Source organism: Mesoplodon bidens (assembly GCF_964165515.1).
Source record: "Mesoplodon bidens genome assembly, chromosome: 13".
NCBI classification, from domain to species: Eukaryota; Metazoa; Chordata; class Mammalia; order Artiodactyla; family Ziphiidae; genus Mesoplodon; species Mesoplodon bidens.
In genome coordinates, this window is record NC_138169.1 from 65,678,256 (window position 1) to 65,695,776 (window position 17,521).

At 38.6% G+C, this 17,521-nt stretch overlaps 1 protein-coding gene across 3 annotated transcripts in view; it reads right to left on the bottom strand.

The window, feature by feature from the left end:
- Positions 1-17,521, bottom strand: part of DYM (dymeclin) — a 384,724-nt gene that overhangs the window by 292,132 nt on the left and 75,071 nt on the right. For all 3 annotated transcript variants that reach the window (XM_081253056.1, XM_081253057.1, XM_081253058.1), the window contains one exon: positions 16,770-16,842. In XM_081253056.1, coding sequence (XP_081109182.1) covers positions 16,770-16,842 — 73 coding nt within the window. The remainder of the gene's footprint in view (positions 1-16,769; positions 16,843-17,521) is intronic.

The window sequence follows — 17,521 nt, forward strand, 5'->3', positions numbered from 1 at the left end:
CTGACACATCATTATCACCTAAAGACCCCATAATATACGTTAGAGTTCACTACTGCTGTGTAATTTCTATAATCGCTATAAATTTTGACAAATGTAGTAACATGTATCACTGATTATAGTATCATACAGAACAGTTTCATTGCCCTAAAAATCCTCTGTGCTCTGTCTATATATCCCTTCCTCCTGCAAGCCCTGGCAACCACTGATCTTTTTACTGTTTCTATAGTTTTACCCTTTCCAAAATGTATAGTGGGAATAATACAGTATGCAGCCTTTTCAGATTGGCTTCTTTACCCACAGCAATTTCTGAAAGTACCGGTTGCTCCACATTCTCACCAACATTCAGTACTATCAGTCTTCTTAATTTTTGCTATTCTAGTTGTGTGTAGTAATAGCTCACTATAGCATTTAATTTGAATTTTCTGATGATTAATCACACTAAAACTTAATGTGCTTATTGGCCATTCATATATCTTTTTTGTGAATTATCAATTTAAATCTTTTTTCCATTTTAATTGGGATATTTGCCTAATTATTTTTAAATTGTAAGAGATCTTTATATATTCAAGAATAAAGTCTTTTGTCAGCTACACGTTTTGGAGACATTTTCTCCCATCTGTGGCTTGACTATTCTTTTTCTGAACCGTCTCTCTTGAAGAGGCAAGATTTTTACTTTTGAAGTAGTCTAACTTATCAAGTTTTTCTTTTTTTGGCTATTGCTTTCTGTATGCTTTCTAAGTTATCTTTGCCTAAAACAAGATTGTGTGTATTTTTCTAATTTTTATGTTATATGTGAAAGTAGGAGTCAAAGTTTTTTTGCTTTGCTTTGTTTTCCCATATAATCAGCTTTTCCAGCACCATTAGTTTAAAAAGTTTTCCCTTCCCAACTGAATTGTTTTGCTTCTTTTCTCAAAACAAAACAAACAAACAAAAAAATACCAATTGACCAGAGAAGTACAGATCTATTTCTTGGCCCCCTATATTGATCCACTGATTTATTTGTCTATACTTAGGTCAGTACCATGTTATCTTCAAAGCTGTAGCTTTATAGCACACTGTGAAGTGATATAGTGTAAGTATTCCATTTGTTCTTCCTTTTCAATTATTTCTTCAGATATTCTAGGTTCTTTGCATTTCCATATATATTTTAGAATCAGCTTGTCAATGTCTACGAAGAAAACAAACAAACAAAAAATACTCTGGTACAAATGTGATGAACTGACTCTGTAGATCAATCTGGGTAATACTGACATCTTAACAATATTGACTCTTCCAATTCATGGATATGATGTATCTCTACATTTAGGTTTTCTTTGACTTCACTGAGCAATGTTTTTTAGTTATTAATACATAAGCTGTACACGTATTTGTGGAATTTACTAAGTATTTCATGTTTTTCATATTATTTTAAAATGGAGTTTTTAAGGTTTTAGTTTCCTATTGTTTGCTACTAGTATATGATTCTTGTATAATCATCTTGCAACGTGCAACCTTGCTAAACTCACTTTTTAGTTCAAGTAGTTTTTGTATATTCCTTAGGGTCTCCTACATAAACAATCATGTTGCTGGCAAATATAGTTTTACTTTTTCTTTTTAATCTCTATGCCTTTTATTCTTTGTTTTGCTTTACTGAACTGGCTAGGGCCTCATACAGTAGCAAACAGAAATGCTAAGACCAAACATCCTTGGCTTGTTCCTGATCACAGATGAGGTAAACCTTTAGTCTCTCATCATTAAGTGTAATGTTAGCTACAGGTTCTTCATGGATGCCCTTAACCTAGTTGAAGATGTTTCCTTCTATTCCTAGTTTGCTGAGAGGTTTTTTTTTTTTTTCCATGAATAGATGTTGAATTTGGTCAAATGCTTTTTCGACATTTACTGAGACAATCATACGGCTTTTCTAATTTATTTTGTCAATGTGGCATTTTATACTGATTTTCAAGTGTTAACAATATTGTATTCCTGAGATAAGCCCCACTTGGTTATAATGTATTATCCTGTTCTTATATTGCTGGATGACATTTGCTAATTTTTTAAAGCTTTTTCTCCTGTATTCATGAGAAATATCAGTCTGTAATTTTCTTTTTATGGAACGCCACTGTTAGGTTTTAGTATCAGGGTTATGCTGGCCTCATAAAACAAGTCATCCCATCTGCTTTTGAAATACACTTTATTGAAAAAATATTTGCTTCATGATGTGACGTTGAGCAAAGATAGCAGAATAGTATGCATCATGAGTGAATACACATACAGATGTTAATATGCAAAAAATAAAAAGAGCAATCCTGGAAGATGAGATTATAGGTGAATATTTTTATTATTTTTAATTTAAATTTTCAAAATGGGAAGGGCATAAAGAAAATGAATGGGAGAAATATTTACTTCAAACTGGCTGTCTCCACCAGGAAATTTCCTGAAAAAAAAAAAAAAATCAGGAGAGATGGTCTGAGGACAATTTCTAATCCCATTCAGACCACAGGTTTTCTTCTTCTGTTTTTTTTTAAAAAAATAAGTTTATTTATTTATTTTTGGCTGCATTGGGTCTTTGTTGCTGTGCATGGGCTTTCTCTAGTTGCAGCGAGCAGGGGCTACTCTTCATTGCGGTGTGCGGGCTTCTCTTGTTGCAGAGAACAGGCTCTAGGCACGCAGGCTTCAGTAGTTGTGGCACATAGGCTCAGTAGTTGTGGCTCACGGGCTCTAGAGCACAGGCAGTAGTTGTGGCACACGGGCTTAGTTGCTCCGCAGCATGTGGGATCTTCCTGGACCAGGGCTTGAACCTGTGTCCCCTGCATTTCGCAGATGGATTTTTAACCACTGTGCCACCGGGGAAGTCCCAGGTTTTCTTAATTATTCCTCTCTCTCACTTCACTGTAAACAATCAAAGTAAAGAGGATTTGCAACTAGGAAAAACAATCTAAGTGTCTCATTCCTTTTGGACTGTAATAACAAACTAATACAGACTGGGTAACTTATAAACAACAGAAATTTATTTCTCACAGTTCTGGAGGCTGAGAGGCCAGATCAAGATACCTGCAGATTCAGTATTTGATGAGAGCTGGCTTCTGGGTCACAGAGATTAAGGGTCTTCTTGCTACGCTATCCTATGATGGAAGGCAGCAAGGAAGTTTTCTTGGGTATCTTTTATAAGGGCATTAATTCCACTCATGAGGGCTCTGCCCTCATGATCTAATCGTCCCCCGAAGACGCCATACCTTCTAACATCATCATCTTAGAGGTGAGGTTTTAAAATATGAATTTTGGGAAGACACGAACATTCAGGCTATAGCAATGAATTAGACACACTTGCTGCATTATTTAGGGCTCTCCAGAGAAACAGAACCAACAGGATATAAAGAAATATACACATAGAAAGTAATTTATTATAAGAGATTGGCTCACACAATTACAGAGGCTAAAGGTGACATTATCTGCCATCTGCAAGCTGGAGGCCCAGGAAAGCCAGCAGTGTAGTTCCAGTCCAAACCCAAAGTGCTGAGAAGCAGAAAAGCCCTGGTCCGAGGGCAAAAGCCCAAGAAACATGAGTGCCAATACCCAAAGACAGAAGGAGATGGATGTCTCAGATTAAACAAGAGAAAAAATTCACCCCTCCCCCACCTTTCTGTTCTATTCATGCCCTCAATGGACTGGATGATGCTCACCTACACTGGTGAGTATGATCTTTTTTACAAAGTCTACCTATTCAAATGTTAATTGTTTCCAGAAACACACTCACAGACACATCCAGAAATAATGAAATAATGTTTGACCTCTGGGCATCCCTCAGCTCAACCTGTCACACAAAATCAACCATCACACTTGCCAAAGATGTAAGTTAAATGTTTAAATACTGGCAAAGGGTACAGAGTCACAAATTCAGTCTCATTAAAAGCATTTAGTCATTAAAAGCATTTAAGCACTATTTGAAAGGTTTTACACCTAGAAATTTTTGTTCCTTCATAAGAAACAAACAGCATTCTAACACTCACCTAATTTGTTATAATCATTAAAAAGTGAATTCATATTTCAGTACCCCAAAATTTGACACCTATCACAGGTGTGTTACAATTTTAAATAGGAAGACTCAACAAGAAGTTCACATTTGAACAAAGACTTGAAAGAAATAAGGAAGCAAGGGAAAAGTCTTCCAGGGAGAGGGACGAGCGCACACAAAGGCCCTGAGGTAGGAACACACCTAGCATACTTAAAGAACAGCAAAGAGGTCAGTGGGGTTAGAATGAAATCTGCAAGAAGGAGAGTAGTAAGAGATGAGACCAAAAAGATAACAACAAGCCTGAAAGGCCTAAAAGCTGTAACAGATTGATAAATACAAATTCTTTTTTTTTTTTTTAATTTATTTATTTTTGGCTGTGTTGGGTCTTCGTTTCTGTGCGAGGGCTTTGTTTAGTTGCGGCGAGCGGGGGCCACTCTTCATCGTGGTGCACAGGCCTCTCACTGTTGCGGCCTCTCTTGTTGCGGAGCACAGGCTCCAGACGCGCAGGCTCAGTAGTTGTGGCTCACGGGCCTAGTTGCTCCACGGCATGTGGGATCTTCCCAGACAAGGGCTCGAACCCGTGTCCCCTGCACTGGCAGGCAGACTCTCAACCACTGCGCCACCAGGGAAGCCCCAATAAATTCAAATTCTCAAAAATAGTTTTTAAAAATGTATCATGGCAAAAACAAACACATACTAAAAGCAAGTAAGTCAAAAAGCAAACTTAGAAAAAAAAATGTACTTTAAATTTATGTCACAAAGGACTAAACTTTCTAATGTAAAATTGGTCCTAGAAATAGATACAATAAAGGTGCCAAAATGAGAATGAGCACAGGATATTAGCAAAAAATGTTAACAATTCTAATGTCTTTCAATAGGGGGATGATTAAATATAAACTGATATTGACCTACAACAGAATATAATGCAACTTTTAAAAACAGATGAGAAAGGATGTAGAGAAATCAAAACTCACATACGTGGCTGGTGGGAATGTAAAATGAGGGAACCTCTGAGGAAAAGTTGGGCAGTTACACAAAAAGTTAAATACAGAGTTATCATATGACCTAGCAATTTTACTCCTAGACACATACCCGAGAACTGAAAACTACGTCCACACAAAATCTTGTACATGAATGCTCACAGCAGCATTATTCAGAAAGTAGAAACAACCCCAATATTTATCAACTGAATGAATGGATAAACAAAATGTGGTATATACATACTATGGAATAGTTTTCAGCAATAAAAAGGAATGAAGTACTGGGGCATGCTATAACATGGATGAACCTTGAACACATTACACTAAATAAAAGAAGCCAGATACAAAAGGCCACACATCATATGATTCTATTTATATGAAATGTCCGTAAAGGGCAAACCTATAGAGACAGGAAGCAGATTAGTGGTTACTGGGACAGGAGCGAGGGGGAAATGGGAAATGACTGCTAATGGGTACAGGGGTTCTCTTTGAGGTAATGAAATTCTGGAATTAGAGAGCAGTGATAGTTTCACAACTTTTGTGAATATACTAAAACCCACTTAAATATGTACTTTGAAAGGGTAAATTTTGGGGTATTTGAATTATATCTCAATAAAGTTGTTACTTAAAAGACAAAAATGAGAAAGCTCTCTGAATGCTTGTATACACAAACTGCCAGGATAGACTGCTAACTAGAAAAAGAGGAAAATTCAAAACACTATGTATAATTTCCAACCTTTTATATGAATACAGGGGGAAATAAAAATCTAAATTCGTAATTGAATATATATGCATGAAAAATTTCAGGAAGGATACATGTGAAACTAAGAACGAACAGTGGTTACTAGGGAGACAAATGGGAAGGCTGGAGAGATGAGGAACAAGGACAGCCAGGAGATTGTTCGTGTACACTTTTACGTGTTTCGTATCTGAACAACATAAATGTATCACCTGTTTGAAAATGAAATTAATCAAGAACTAAAAATAGAGGATTATCATAAATTATAAAATCAAAATTTACTGATTAAAATCTGATGACACTGAAATAAGAATAAACAAAAACTAAATCATATTGTGGTACACTGAGTCACTGACCCCAAGTGAGAAAACCTAGGATCTGTTTCTAAGTTCTCTATTAAACTCACTCTATTAACTTCAAAAAATAACTCCTCTGGGTCTCAGTTTTCTTATTTGTAAATAAGTACATTGGGCAAGATGACCTCTAATGTCAATTCTTGCTGTAACTTTCTATGATGCTCCAAAAAAGGAATTCAAAGCAACGTTTTATTCCTGTGGAAACGAAATTTTAAATCCATTAATTGGGCTATCTTAAGTGCCAAATAATCAAGGAAAAGAGCCAAGACAGGCCAATACTTGAAAGAAACCAAAATTCTACCATGCTGAGTGTGGTGGTTTTTAAAAGACGAAAAATGTTTTAAGCCAACAGATCTTTCTTATTTAATGTCCTTGCATAATCTTCAGAAGATTTTCATTACACAATCGCCAAAACAAAGTCAACTTTAAAAAGCCAAAATGTTGCTTCGGCTGCCATATTATCACAAGAACTTTCCACCATCTGGGCTGGAAATGTCCTAGAACAAACTACTGTTGGAGCAAGTTATTAATTTCATGTGAAGAAAAAAAAGGCACCATGACCTTGCAGTGCTCTGCTAGGGCAGAGTGGAACACTTGGATAAAGACAAAAGCCTTCACGAAATGGGTGTTAGTGTTGGCTAAGGTCAAAGTCAACGAACATGCAGGAGAAAAAACCACCCTCCTCTGACTTGCTATTGGATAAGAAACTGACAGGACTGTAAATGGAACATAAGTTTAACAAAAACAACTGACAAGTTCAAAGGATTAAGACCAAAAATTAGAAATATCAGTGTCATGCCAACATGGAGATTCCAAAAGTAAAATATGAGGAAAGACTAAAAAGTGGTATAGTGTATTACTGATACGGTCAATAGCAGTAATGGCTAATTTTAAAAGTTAATACAATCAAAGACATGGTAACACTCATTTATAAAAGTATTAACAATGGAACAGAAAGTGCCTGGAGGTTAGGCACCAAGAAATCTGCATTCTAGTATCAGAACTGTCATTCGTTACCTTTATCAGTCACCTTATCTGTCAGCTTCATCATACATAAAAATTAATGGAGTGGATCAAATAAACTCAAATACCCATTCCATGTTTTTACGGCTTCTCGAAGAACTACTGCTATATACGTAACAGTGCATCAAATGTATAAAATATAGCCACATACCTTCTTGAAATAAAGCTCAACCAAAAAGTGGCTTTAAAAACATTCTAGAAAATCAAAAGTTAAGATGGATTGATAAGGTGGATACATAATAATAAAGCAAATATACCAAAATTGTTATGTGGGTGTCCAAATTGCAATTATGCCAGCTTAAACAAAGAACATTCATAAACAAAGAACAATCAGAGAGAAAGAGCTCTCAAGAACTAGAAACGATTGCTAAACTTTCATCGAAAGTTAGAAATGGCTTTTAAATATATAAAGAGATGTTCAGCCTCACTTGTAATGAGTGAATGCATATAAAGATCACAGTATGATTTCCATTTTTAGCATACAAAAAATTTTATAATATACAATATTGGCAAGGCTCTGTTAAATGTTTTTGGTAGGACTATAAATGATATACTCCCTTTAGGGAACAAGTTTTTACCAAATTTATTATATTTTTATCAAATTTTAAAATGGTCACACTTAACTCCAATTCTAAGACTTAAATGAGGACTATATCTGTATATATGCATTAAGTGAATGTATGTATATGTACTACATCCAGACAATGGAGTATTATTCAGTGCTAAAAAGAAATGAGCTACTAAGCCACAAACACAGAGGAACCTTACATGCATGTTACTAAGTGAACGAAGCCAATCTAAAAAAACTACAAACTGTAGGATTCCAACTATATGACACTCTAAAGAAGGTGAAAATATGGAAACAGTAAAAGCATCAGTGGGGTGACCAAGGGTTAAGGGGGTGGGAGGGATGAACAGGCAGAACACACAGGATTTTTAGGGCAGTGAAAGTACACTTATGATACTGTAATGGTGGATACATGTCATTATGCATTTGTCAAAACCCACTGACTGTACAACACACCAAGAGTGGACCCTAATGTACACTATGACTTGGGTGATAATGATGTATCAATGTAGGTTCACCTTCTGTAACAAATGTACCACTGTGGTGAGAAATGTTGACAGCAGGGGAGGCTATGTGTGGGAGGAAGGGTATGGGAATACTCTGTACTTCCTGCCCAATTTTGCTGTGAATCTAAAATTGCTCTGAAAAATAAAGCTTTTAATTAAAAAAAAAAGAAATAGTGTTATATTATTTAGAAATACATATAAAGGTAAGATAAGGGTAAAGGTTTATATAAACCACCAGAAGAGTCAAAAAGGAAAAATGACTGTCTCTGGAGAGCAAAGGGATATAGGACAAGGAGATTTGTTCTCATCATAAGCCCTTTGTGCTATTTGATTGTCTTCCCAAACCATGTGCATACATACATTACAATTTAAAATAACTGCATCGGGCTTCCCTGGTGGCACAGTGGTTGAGAGTCCGCCTGCCGATGCAGGGGACACGGGTTCGTGCCCCGGTCTGGGAAGATCCCACGTGCCGCGGAGCGGCTGGGCCCGTGAGCCATGGCCGCTGGGCCTGCGCGTCCGGAGCCTGTGCTCCGCAATGGGAGGGGCCCCAACAGTGAGAGGCCCGCATACTGCAAAAATAAAATAAAATAAAATAAAATAACTGCATCAACATCAATGACTAGCATTAAATATCCAAAGGTAATGCAATCTGGATTGTGCCCAAAAAAGAAATCACTCTGTAAAGAATTATATAAGTAACACAAAAACTTAAAAAGGAAAAGAAAATCAATTGTTTGACTGTTGGTAGAATTAAAAGTTGTAGTTATTAATATCAAACCACCTCATTCATATTTTGCTATACATGTATTAATAACAGCAAAAGAAATTAACGAAAGCATCCTGTACCAGTCCTGCTTTCATAAGAGTAAAAATTCTTTGAAGGCAGAGATTCAACATTTTCAGGGCTGAGCTACCTAAAAATCTTGCAAACTGACCTTAGGAAAGTCACTTCCTTTCTCTCTACTTCAGTGCCATTATACACAAAATGAAAATGTATAAAATAAGCTTAATTCTAGTTCTAAAAAACTCAATGATTATACGCCTCTAAATAGTCCACAACTTACAAGGAAACATGCAAACACAGGCAAAATGACAGTCAGGATTCAGGACTCTGCTTTAGCTGCTGCTCATCTCTCACACCTAATGCCAGGCTAGAACCAGTCCTCCAAAGCAGCCAGAGAAGCTCCTCCAAGCAGCCTGACCCAACAGGAACTTACTTCAGTTCCCACACAAGCTATTCAGCCTTGTTCTTTTGAATCTCAGACATGCTGCGTCCTATGACCACTATACTTGTTAATGACCAAGTGCTATTACTTTTTGTTTTGTTTTGTTTTGTTTTGTTGGCGGTACGCGGGCCTCTCACTGTTGTGGCCTCTCCCGTTGCGGAGCACAGGCTCCGGACACGCAGGCTCAGCGGCCATGGCTCACAGGCCCAGCCGCTCCGCGGCATGTGGGATCTTCCCGGACCAGGGCATGAACCCATGTCCCCTGCATCGGCAGGCGGACTCTCAACCACTGCGCCACCAGGGAAGCCCCCAAGTGCTATTACTTTTTACTGAAAAGTTTAAAATAGGAAAATTGACTCAGAAGCAAATATATTATTTTTCTTAAGTACTTAGTATGTGTAAAACAACACAGTTTTATAATCATAAAGCATTTTAAAATTTATAAAAGCATGTTTGAGTGCATTACTTGGTCTTCAACGCAATCCTAAGCAAAGAGTAGGCAGTGAGAGCACTAGACACACCTCATCCCAGGATGAGATGCTCCTTCTCAGCTGCAGGCCCCTCTACTGCAGCTCAGGACATGGTGTATTAAACTAACAACTTGCCTGGCTGTTCCTTCAATGGCTACATGAGTTGATCTCCAAACTCATGCACTTCAATCTCCACATCTAAACTATTAAACAACTGAACCAGATGTGTTCAAATGTCTTTTCCAAGTGACAGTATATGATCTATGAACCCCAATTTTAAAATGAGAAAACTGAGGCCTGCAGTGACAATGATGATGAGTGGTAATGCTAGGATTCAAACACTATCTTCTGGATGCAGAATTAGTGGTGTTTTTTCCTAATACATAATGTCTCCTACACTTCTTGGCAATATTCAATAATGCAATTATGAACAATCTGAGCACATAGTTTATAATATCAACATTTGTGGTACTGGATATATCTCAGTCAGATTTCTTCAATAAACCTGGTAATGGCTTACATATTAAAACTTTTTAACCAGGATTTTTTTGCCAGAGGCACCAGAAATCAATTTTCAAACTAATAAGCTATTGTGAACTTAATTCTGTCTTGGTATTTGAAAATGCTATCATCTTTAATTCAGCGCTTGTAATGTCTTAAACATCTAATTCAACCAGAAAGCTACACCAGATGTTTACTTTACAGCACCTAAAACTTAAATGCTGACTTGTTTTAGCTACCTACTCTGCTGAGGCTGGATTTGAGAAGAGTTTGGGTATCAACATGCAGGGCTGTACATTTTCCCAACAGGCCGTTCACTGCCAACGTGGGTCTCTCCAGTTCCTTCACTCTCAAAAACTTGCAGACTTCATAAAGAAACTGTTTATGGCTCTTCAGGTTCTTGAACCACCTACTTCACCACTGCCACCAAAAGTTTTCAATATTCAGATTTTCCAAAGTATAACATCTAAGCCAATACTAACAACTATGGGTCGAATAAATGTATATTTTATATCATTTAATTACATTTCATAAATCTAGTAAAGTTAATTTTACCAATAAGATTCTTAATCAGTTTCATCCCTCCCCAAATACATCCAAAATTGATTTCAGAGAACTAGCTCTAAAATATATATATTATGTTCTTTTATATCTTAATAAAGAGAACCCTAAACCTAATCAAACATTTAGTCCTTTTAACATGCAAGTCTTTACTCCATCAAACCACATAGCTTCTCCAGCCCTAGTCTCCCACAAACCCTCCACTCTAATCAAACGAATAGACTTGTGATTCTCCAAACACATTAGACGCATCCAAGAGGTCCCTATGCAGCTCCTTTCTGCCTCCTTGAAGACCTAGCCGCTGCTCATCACTACAGTTCCCAATGACTGCAGCATGTATCAGTTGTTCCTCTTACTGGGCTATCTTTCTATGCATCTATCCACCTCTAAGCTCTTCCAAAGTCATGCCTTTCTTTGCCCAGGGCCCAGTACCATAAATACACATAGTTTAGTATATTCATAACATATGTTTTTGTGGATGAACTTAATGAAAAGGAAATTATTATATTGTGAAGGGATCATCTGGGGGACTACTGAGATACAATGCTGACTGTCCATCCCTAAACTAAATGGCTCCAGACTAGTCAGCATTTATAGCTAATTAATCTATCATTTCTTTAAATATTGTCAGATGTAATTTCTCAGTGTTTCGGTTTCTAGTAGCCCCTTTCCACTGCTAACGTCTATAAGATACCTAGTGTTTATAATATAATGTACTAACTGCAAGGGGCTTTGAGCCACTATATCTGCAATGGAATATGCCTTAGCATACTACTGTGTTTCCATATAGACCAGATGATGAGAAACAAACAAAATATTTAAGCACATTGAATAGGTTGTGCTCCCATGGATTTACTCATTCAACAAATATTTTTTGAGTCTTCCACTTGCCAGGCTAACCTGAGTACTAAGGGGACAGCAGTGAGCAAAACAAATGTTAACGCAGGAAGAGCCCTTGTTTCCATGTAGCTTTCATTCCAATTTCTTTGAGAAATAACAGGTAATATGAAAAGCAGTGATACGAGCTTCCCTGGTGGCACAGTGGCTAAGATCCTGCCTGCCAATGCAGGGGACACAGTTCGAGCTCTGGTCCGGGAAGATCCCACGTGCCACAGAGCAACTAAGCCCATGCGCCACAACTATTGAGCCTGCACTCTAGAGCTCACAAGCCACAACTATTGAGCCTGACTGCTGCAACTACTGAAGCCCACGCGCCTAGAGCCCGAGCTCCACAACAAGAGAAGCCACCGCAATGAGAAGCCCACGCACCGCAACGAAGAGCAGCCCCTGCTCGCCGCAACTAGAGAAAGACCGCGCATAGCAACGAAGACCCAATGCAGCCAAAAATGAATAAATAAATTAATTAAAAGCAGTGATAAGTATTAGGACAAAAAAATAAAGCATGATAAAAGGACAGAAAATGAGAGGCGTGCTATTTTAGGGTAGTCAGAGCAGCTGTTTCTAAGAAGCACAACTTTGAGCAGAAGGAAGCTTGAAGGAGGTCAGGACAAGAGCCATGCAGATGTCTGAGGAGAGATATGCAAGGCAGCAGAAGGAAGGTCAAAGGCCTTGAAGACAGCAGTGGGTTGGCCTGTTCCAAATTAGCAAGGACACCAGCGTTATTGAAGCAGAATGAGTAACATGGACAAGGTCAGCGGATGACATCAGATACCCCTGCACTGAAGCAGCAAAGTCCCACGACACAGACATACACACACTCCTGGAAAAGGCGGTGAAGGCAATCCAGTTTGAATATCGTATCTTTATCAATATATAACTTATGAAAAAACTAAAGTTTCTTAAATTATAGAATTAAAAACTCTGCCCATCAGGGCCAGGCTGAGAATTAAGCCATCCCAATCCTCCTTACTGAGTTCACAAGTTGATAAAGGAGAAGACACATAAATGGATCTCAGAGGAAGGGGCTGGAGCCCACAGAAAGGCCCACTCTAAGCAGACCTCTCAGGACGTGTCCAGAGTGAGGGGGCACAGAGGCAAGGAGTAGGGCCTGTTCTTGACAATGGCACCACTGTAAACAGCTAAGAGTGACAGCTTTGACAAAAACAATAGCAACGGACAGAGACAAAAAGACAAGGAAAGACATCCAGTTCAAGTTCTCAAAATAAACTCTATTTCATAATAAAAAAGCATCATAAGCAGTCCTCAAAATGTAAGTATTAGGCCCATACAAGGTAACTGCTTATGCTGCTAGGGCCCCACCTAAACTCCATCACTGGGAAGAAGCACGGGGTCTCATTCAACCCTCACGGTAACACTGAAAGAAGCAAACCAGTGTCACAAATTCTAAGTGTGTGCTTTCAACCCTGGCCTGCCGACCATGTTCCATTACACTCTCCATTAGTGTCTTGAGGGACATACCTTTATTGTACCTTATTCCTCTCTCATTCAACTCCTTGAGATCAAGAAGGTATACCAATTAAAGACAAGGTTTTACTTTTGGAAGACATTTCAATTCTACTGGATCAACCCAATATACACTAAAAAATGTCAAGTCACGAGACGGTGCCTGACTTAATCTTTCTTTTAAATACATATATAAACGCTGAGAGGTGTGGTACTAAGGAAGGATTCCTGGAAGGTGTGTAATTGGAATCTGTCTTTGAAGACTAACACCTCAGAGAATTAATATTTTATCAAGAAATCCAAACTGAGAAGCAGTATCCACTTACTACTTAAAAGTCCATTTTCATTACAAATGAACTCCTACAAATTCTGGGAGTTTAAACTACCACAGTTGATCCCGTTCTCTTAATGATGAAGTATCAGTTAAAACGTATAGATTTCTAAATGTCTATCTACCTCTGTTCTTGGTAATCATTCAATCATTTCAATATTAATAGAATGATTTCATAGTCTCAAATGAAACGTTTAAGCTAGTTTTGCATTACCCATGACGGCGATTAAAATTAGTTTCCTCTTGCTGTTCACCCGCTAATGCAGCACTGGCATGCCAACATTAAACTTCAACGTTTATAGCGAGACTGATGATAGTCAGGTGTGTCTAGAACATCCCCAGTTTTCATAGGTTAACATTCCTCCTTAAATTATAAGCTGATCGGCAACACTACACTATGGTTATAGTAGATGAAACATTTAAAGAGTAGGTTGGTTTCACATGGAAACTGTTACCAAGACAAAACTCCTTGTAGGATGGAGTTCCAAGAACATTAAATCATAAGAAATTGTTTCAGCAGCTGGTTAAAGCTGAGTGTACATAATACAAGACATCTGGTTGTCTGTGCATTTTCAGTTCATTTAAAAAGTATAAACACATAAAACACTAAAATGTTTGATTTATTACAACACTGCTTCCTCTCCAAGAGTGTTTAAGTGGCTGGTCTATTTATTGTATTCACAGCTTATTTACTATCTAAAGGGATTTATCATTTCCATCCCCCTTAACTTTACCATGACATTTTATCAACAACAACAAAAGGCGCTCACTCAGGATATATACAGAATTGCTGGTATTTGGTAACAACAAACATAATAGAGGTAGTGCTACTTTTAAAATTAAATCAGGAACACATGAAGCACCACACATACTGTGATAAGCAAACAGTAGGCAGTATATGTGTTCCCCTTCCCACATGTGACCATAAGTAACAGAAAGCTAATAGCCACAGTGGCTTAACCGAAATAACTGTTTGCTCTTTTCACATAAGGAGAAATCCAAAGATAAGCCATCCAGGGTTGGTGTAATGGCTCTATAACATTATCAGTGTCCCACACTGCTGGGACACTGTTCTTCGTGTGTGGCACCCATCTTCATAGGTTCAACATGGCCCAAACACTGCCTCCACGTCCAGGAAGGGAGAGAAGGGTCAAGGGCAACGGGCTGAAGGTACGTGCTCTGCAAGCTCATGACTTCCGCTTACGTGTAATTGGCTCAGACTGTGTCACAGAGCCATATTTAGTTCCCAAAGTGCCGGAAAACTAAGCTGGGCACACCCTGCCCCCAACAATATTGGAAAGGAAGGAGAGAAAGGATACCAGGCATGCAAAGAGCTGTGTCTGTCACAAGAGTTCAACTTGCCTGGGACATTTTTCCCATGCCCTTCCCTGTCAGTGATTCCTCAGTTGTCTCAGCCCTACCTTCCAGGCTGCACGTCACCAGACCAAGTCACAACAGGCTTTGGTGGCTCTCATTTCTAAATCTATATTACAATTTTGGATGCTGCACTTGTGCACAACAGAGGCCAGGAGCCTGTTTTCTCACAAATACCTGTCTCTCCCTTTTGGGCCACAGGCAAGTGGCACATTTCCAACGATATCCCCACATAGACTCAGATTCTGTGATGATAAATCTTAAAAACCTACTTTTTTATTTCAAAAAATAATTCCTTTAAAATATGCATTCTCGGGAATTCCCTGGTGGTCCAGTGGTTAGGACTCCAAGCTTCCACTGCAAGCGGCATGGGTTTGATCCTTGGTCAGGGAACTCAGATCCCACATGCTGTGCAGTGTGGCCAAAAATAAAAAAATAAAAAATAAATAAAATAAAATATGCATTCTCGATGGGGGGAAGTCGATATCACCCTCAAGAGGGTGAAAATTGGTTCTTAAGAGGTGAAAAACTTCATAGATATTATAATGATGTGTGGCCCTCAAAAAGGCCATAGCACATAAACAGATATTCAGTGTATCTGGGATATTCAAATTTCATTAGGACTTCAGAGAGGCAATTCAGAAAAAAATTCTAGGGCTTCCCTGGTGGCGCAGTGGTTGAGAGTCCGCTTGCCGATGCAGGGGACACGGGTTCGTGCCCCGGTCCGGGAAGATCCCACATGCCGCGGAGCGGCTGGGCCCGTGAGCCATGGCCGCTGAGCCTGTGCGTCCGGAGCCTGTGCTCCGCAACGGGAGAGGTCACAGCAGTGAGAGGCCCGTGTACCACAAAAAAAAAAAAAAAAAAAGAAAAAAAGAAAAAAATTCTAAAGAGACTCCTCAGAGAGACAACTAAAAAAAAAAGTTGAGAGTGACTGCTTTGAAAGTTACAAACATTTTGAATCACATAGAAACTGCATTCAGCTGTAGTGACAGAAATCTAGTTGTAACAGTGTAAACAGATAAGGGTCTAGTTTTCTCACATGAGAATTCCAAGGGCAGGGTGTGGGGTAGGGGGAGGAGGTGTAGTAGTTGATGACTTTGGTTCAACAGCTCAATGACGCCAAAGCAGAATTTTCTCTGAGTCTCTCAGGTCCTGGTGCCAAGATGTCCAACACAACTCTAAAGAGACCCTGTCCACATTCCAGAAAGCAGGAAAGTGGGCTCTCACAAACAAAAGTATACGTATGCCTCCTAGATGAGTCAGGTTCCCTTAAAGAGCTGCACCTGTAAGTTTCATTTGAGGACTTCCCCCTCACATCTCACTGACCACACCTAGCTTCAAGAAAGGCTAGAAATGGAAATCTGACCTCTCCAAAAAAGGCCAGATATAGCAATAAAATCAGGAAGCAAGGAAGAAGGGGAGAACAAATAATGGGTGGAAACCTGGCTGCATCTACCACATATATACTAGGTTTAACTGTCTCCCTCTCAAACCCTTGTTTACAGAGATTAATTCTGTGCCTATCATATGCTCAGTATTGCTAAAGAGCTTATTTTCCCCTCAACAACATAAAATTCTTGTGTTGATGACAGGTCGTCAGGGTCTAAATATTATTAGGCAAGAGAGATAGAAGAAGCCCATGGATGTACACGGAGGCATACATAAAAGGCATACATGAAAGTACTACACCACAACCCACAAACTCTTCAACATGATCAATTACCATCTTCAATATACAAAGAAGATAAAACTAATCCTGGCTTAGCCAGAACTTACAAGAGTGGAATATCAGTGATTAACTGCATCAAACAGCACAGCAATTCTTCCAAAAGATCTTCTGAGTCAGAACCTGGTAAGACACACAAAACGTTTTTTAACAAAGTGTAAAATGGAATTCGGTTGTTCAGCTCACTGTTTGTTTTTGTTTGTTTGTTTGTTTTTTTGGCCACGCCATGCAGCATGCAGTTCCCCAACCCAGGATCGAACCCGGGCCCCCTGCAGTAGAAGCACAGAGTCTTTTTTTTTTTTTTTATGAATATTGTCATTTAATGGTTTGAAGCACAGAGTCTTAACCAGTGGACCACCAGGGAAGTCCCTAGAATTCAGTTATTTAGAAGTTTAGTTTTCATTCCTAATGACAATAAGAATAATTATTATTACAGAAACTCAAACACTAATGTTGACCTCTGAATAAAATCTATATCATGAAGCAAGTCAGCATCTATTATAATCTTCATCTAGTAGAGGAATTTTGAACACCAGCTATCTATTCTATCTCTTTTAATGCTTGAAGGTTAACTATGGCTTCTGTAGGCCAGTAGTTTTCAAGTTTCTTATACCGCACTATGTTTTTTCAAATAAAATCTGATACTAAAGTCAAATAGATAAAATACATAAAAATGCAAGCTGCTCCAGCTGCTCTGTTTGAATCAGGAATAGACTATCTGCACCTTCTCCCCCAGCGAATACCTGACCTAACCCTTGATCTCCTTGATGAGCCTCAAAGTGCCTTCTCTGAACCCATGGAG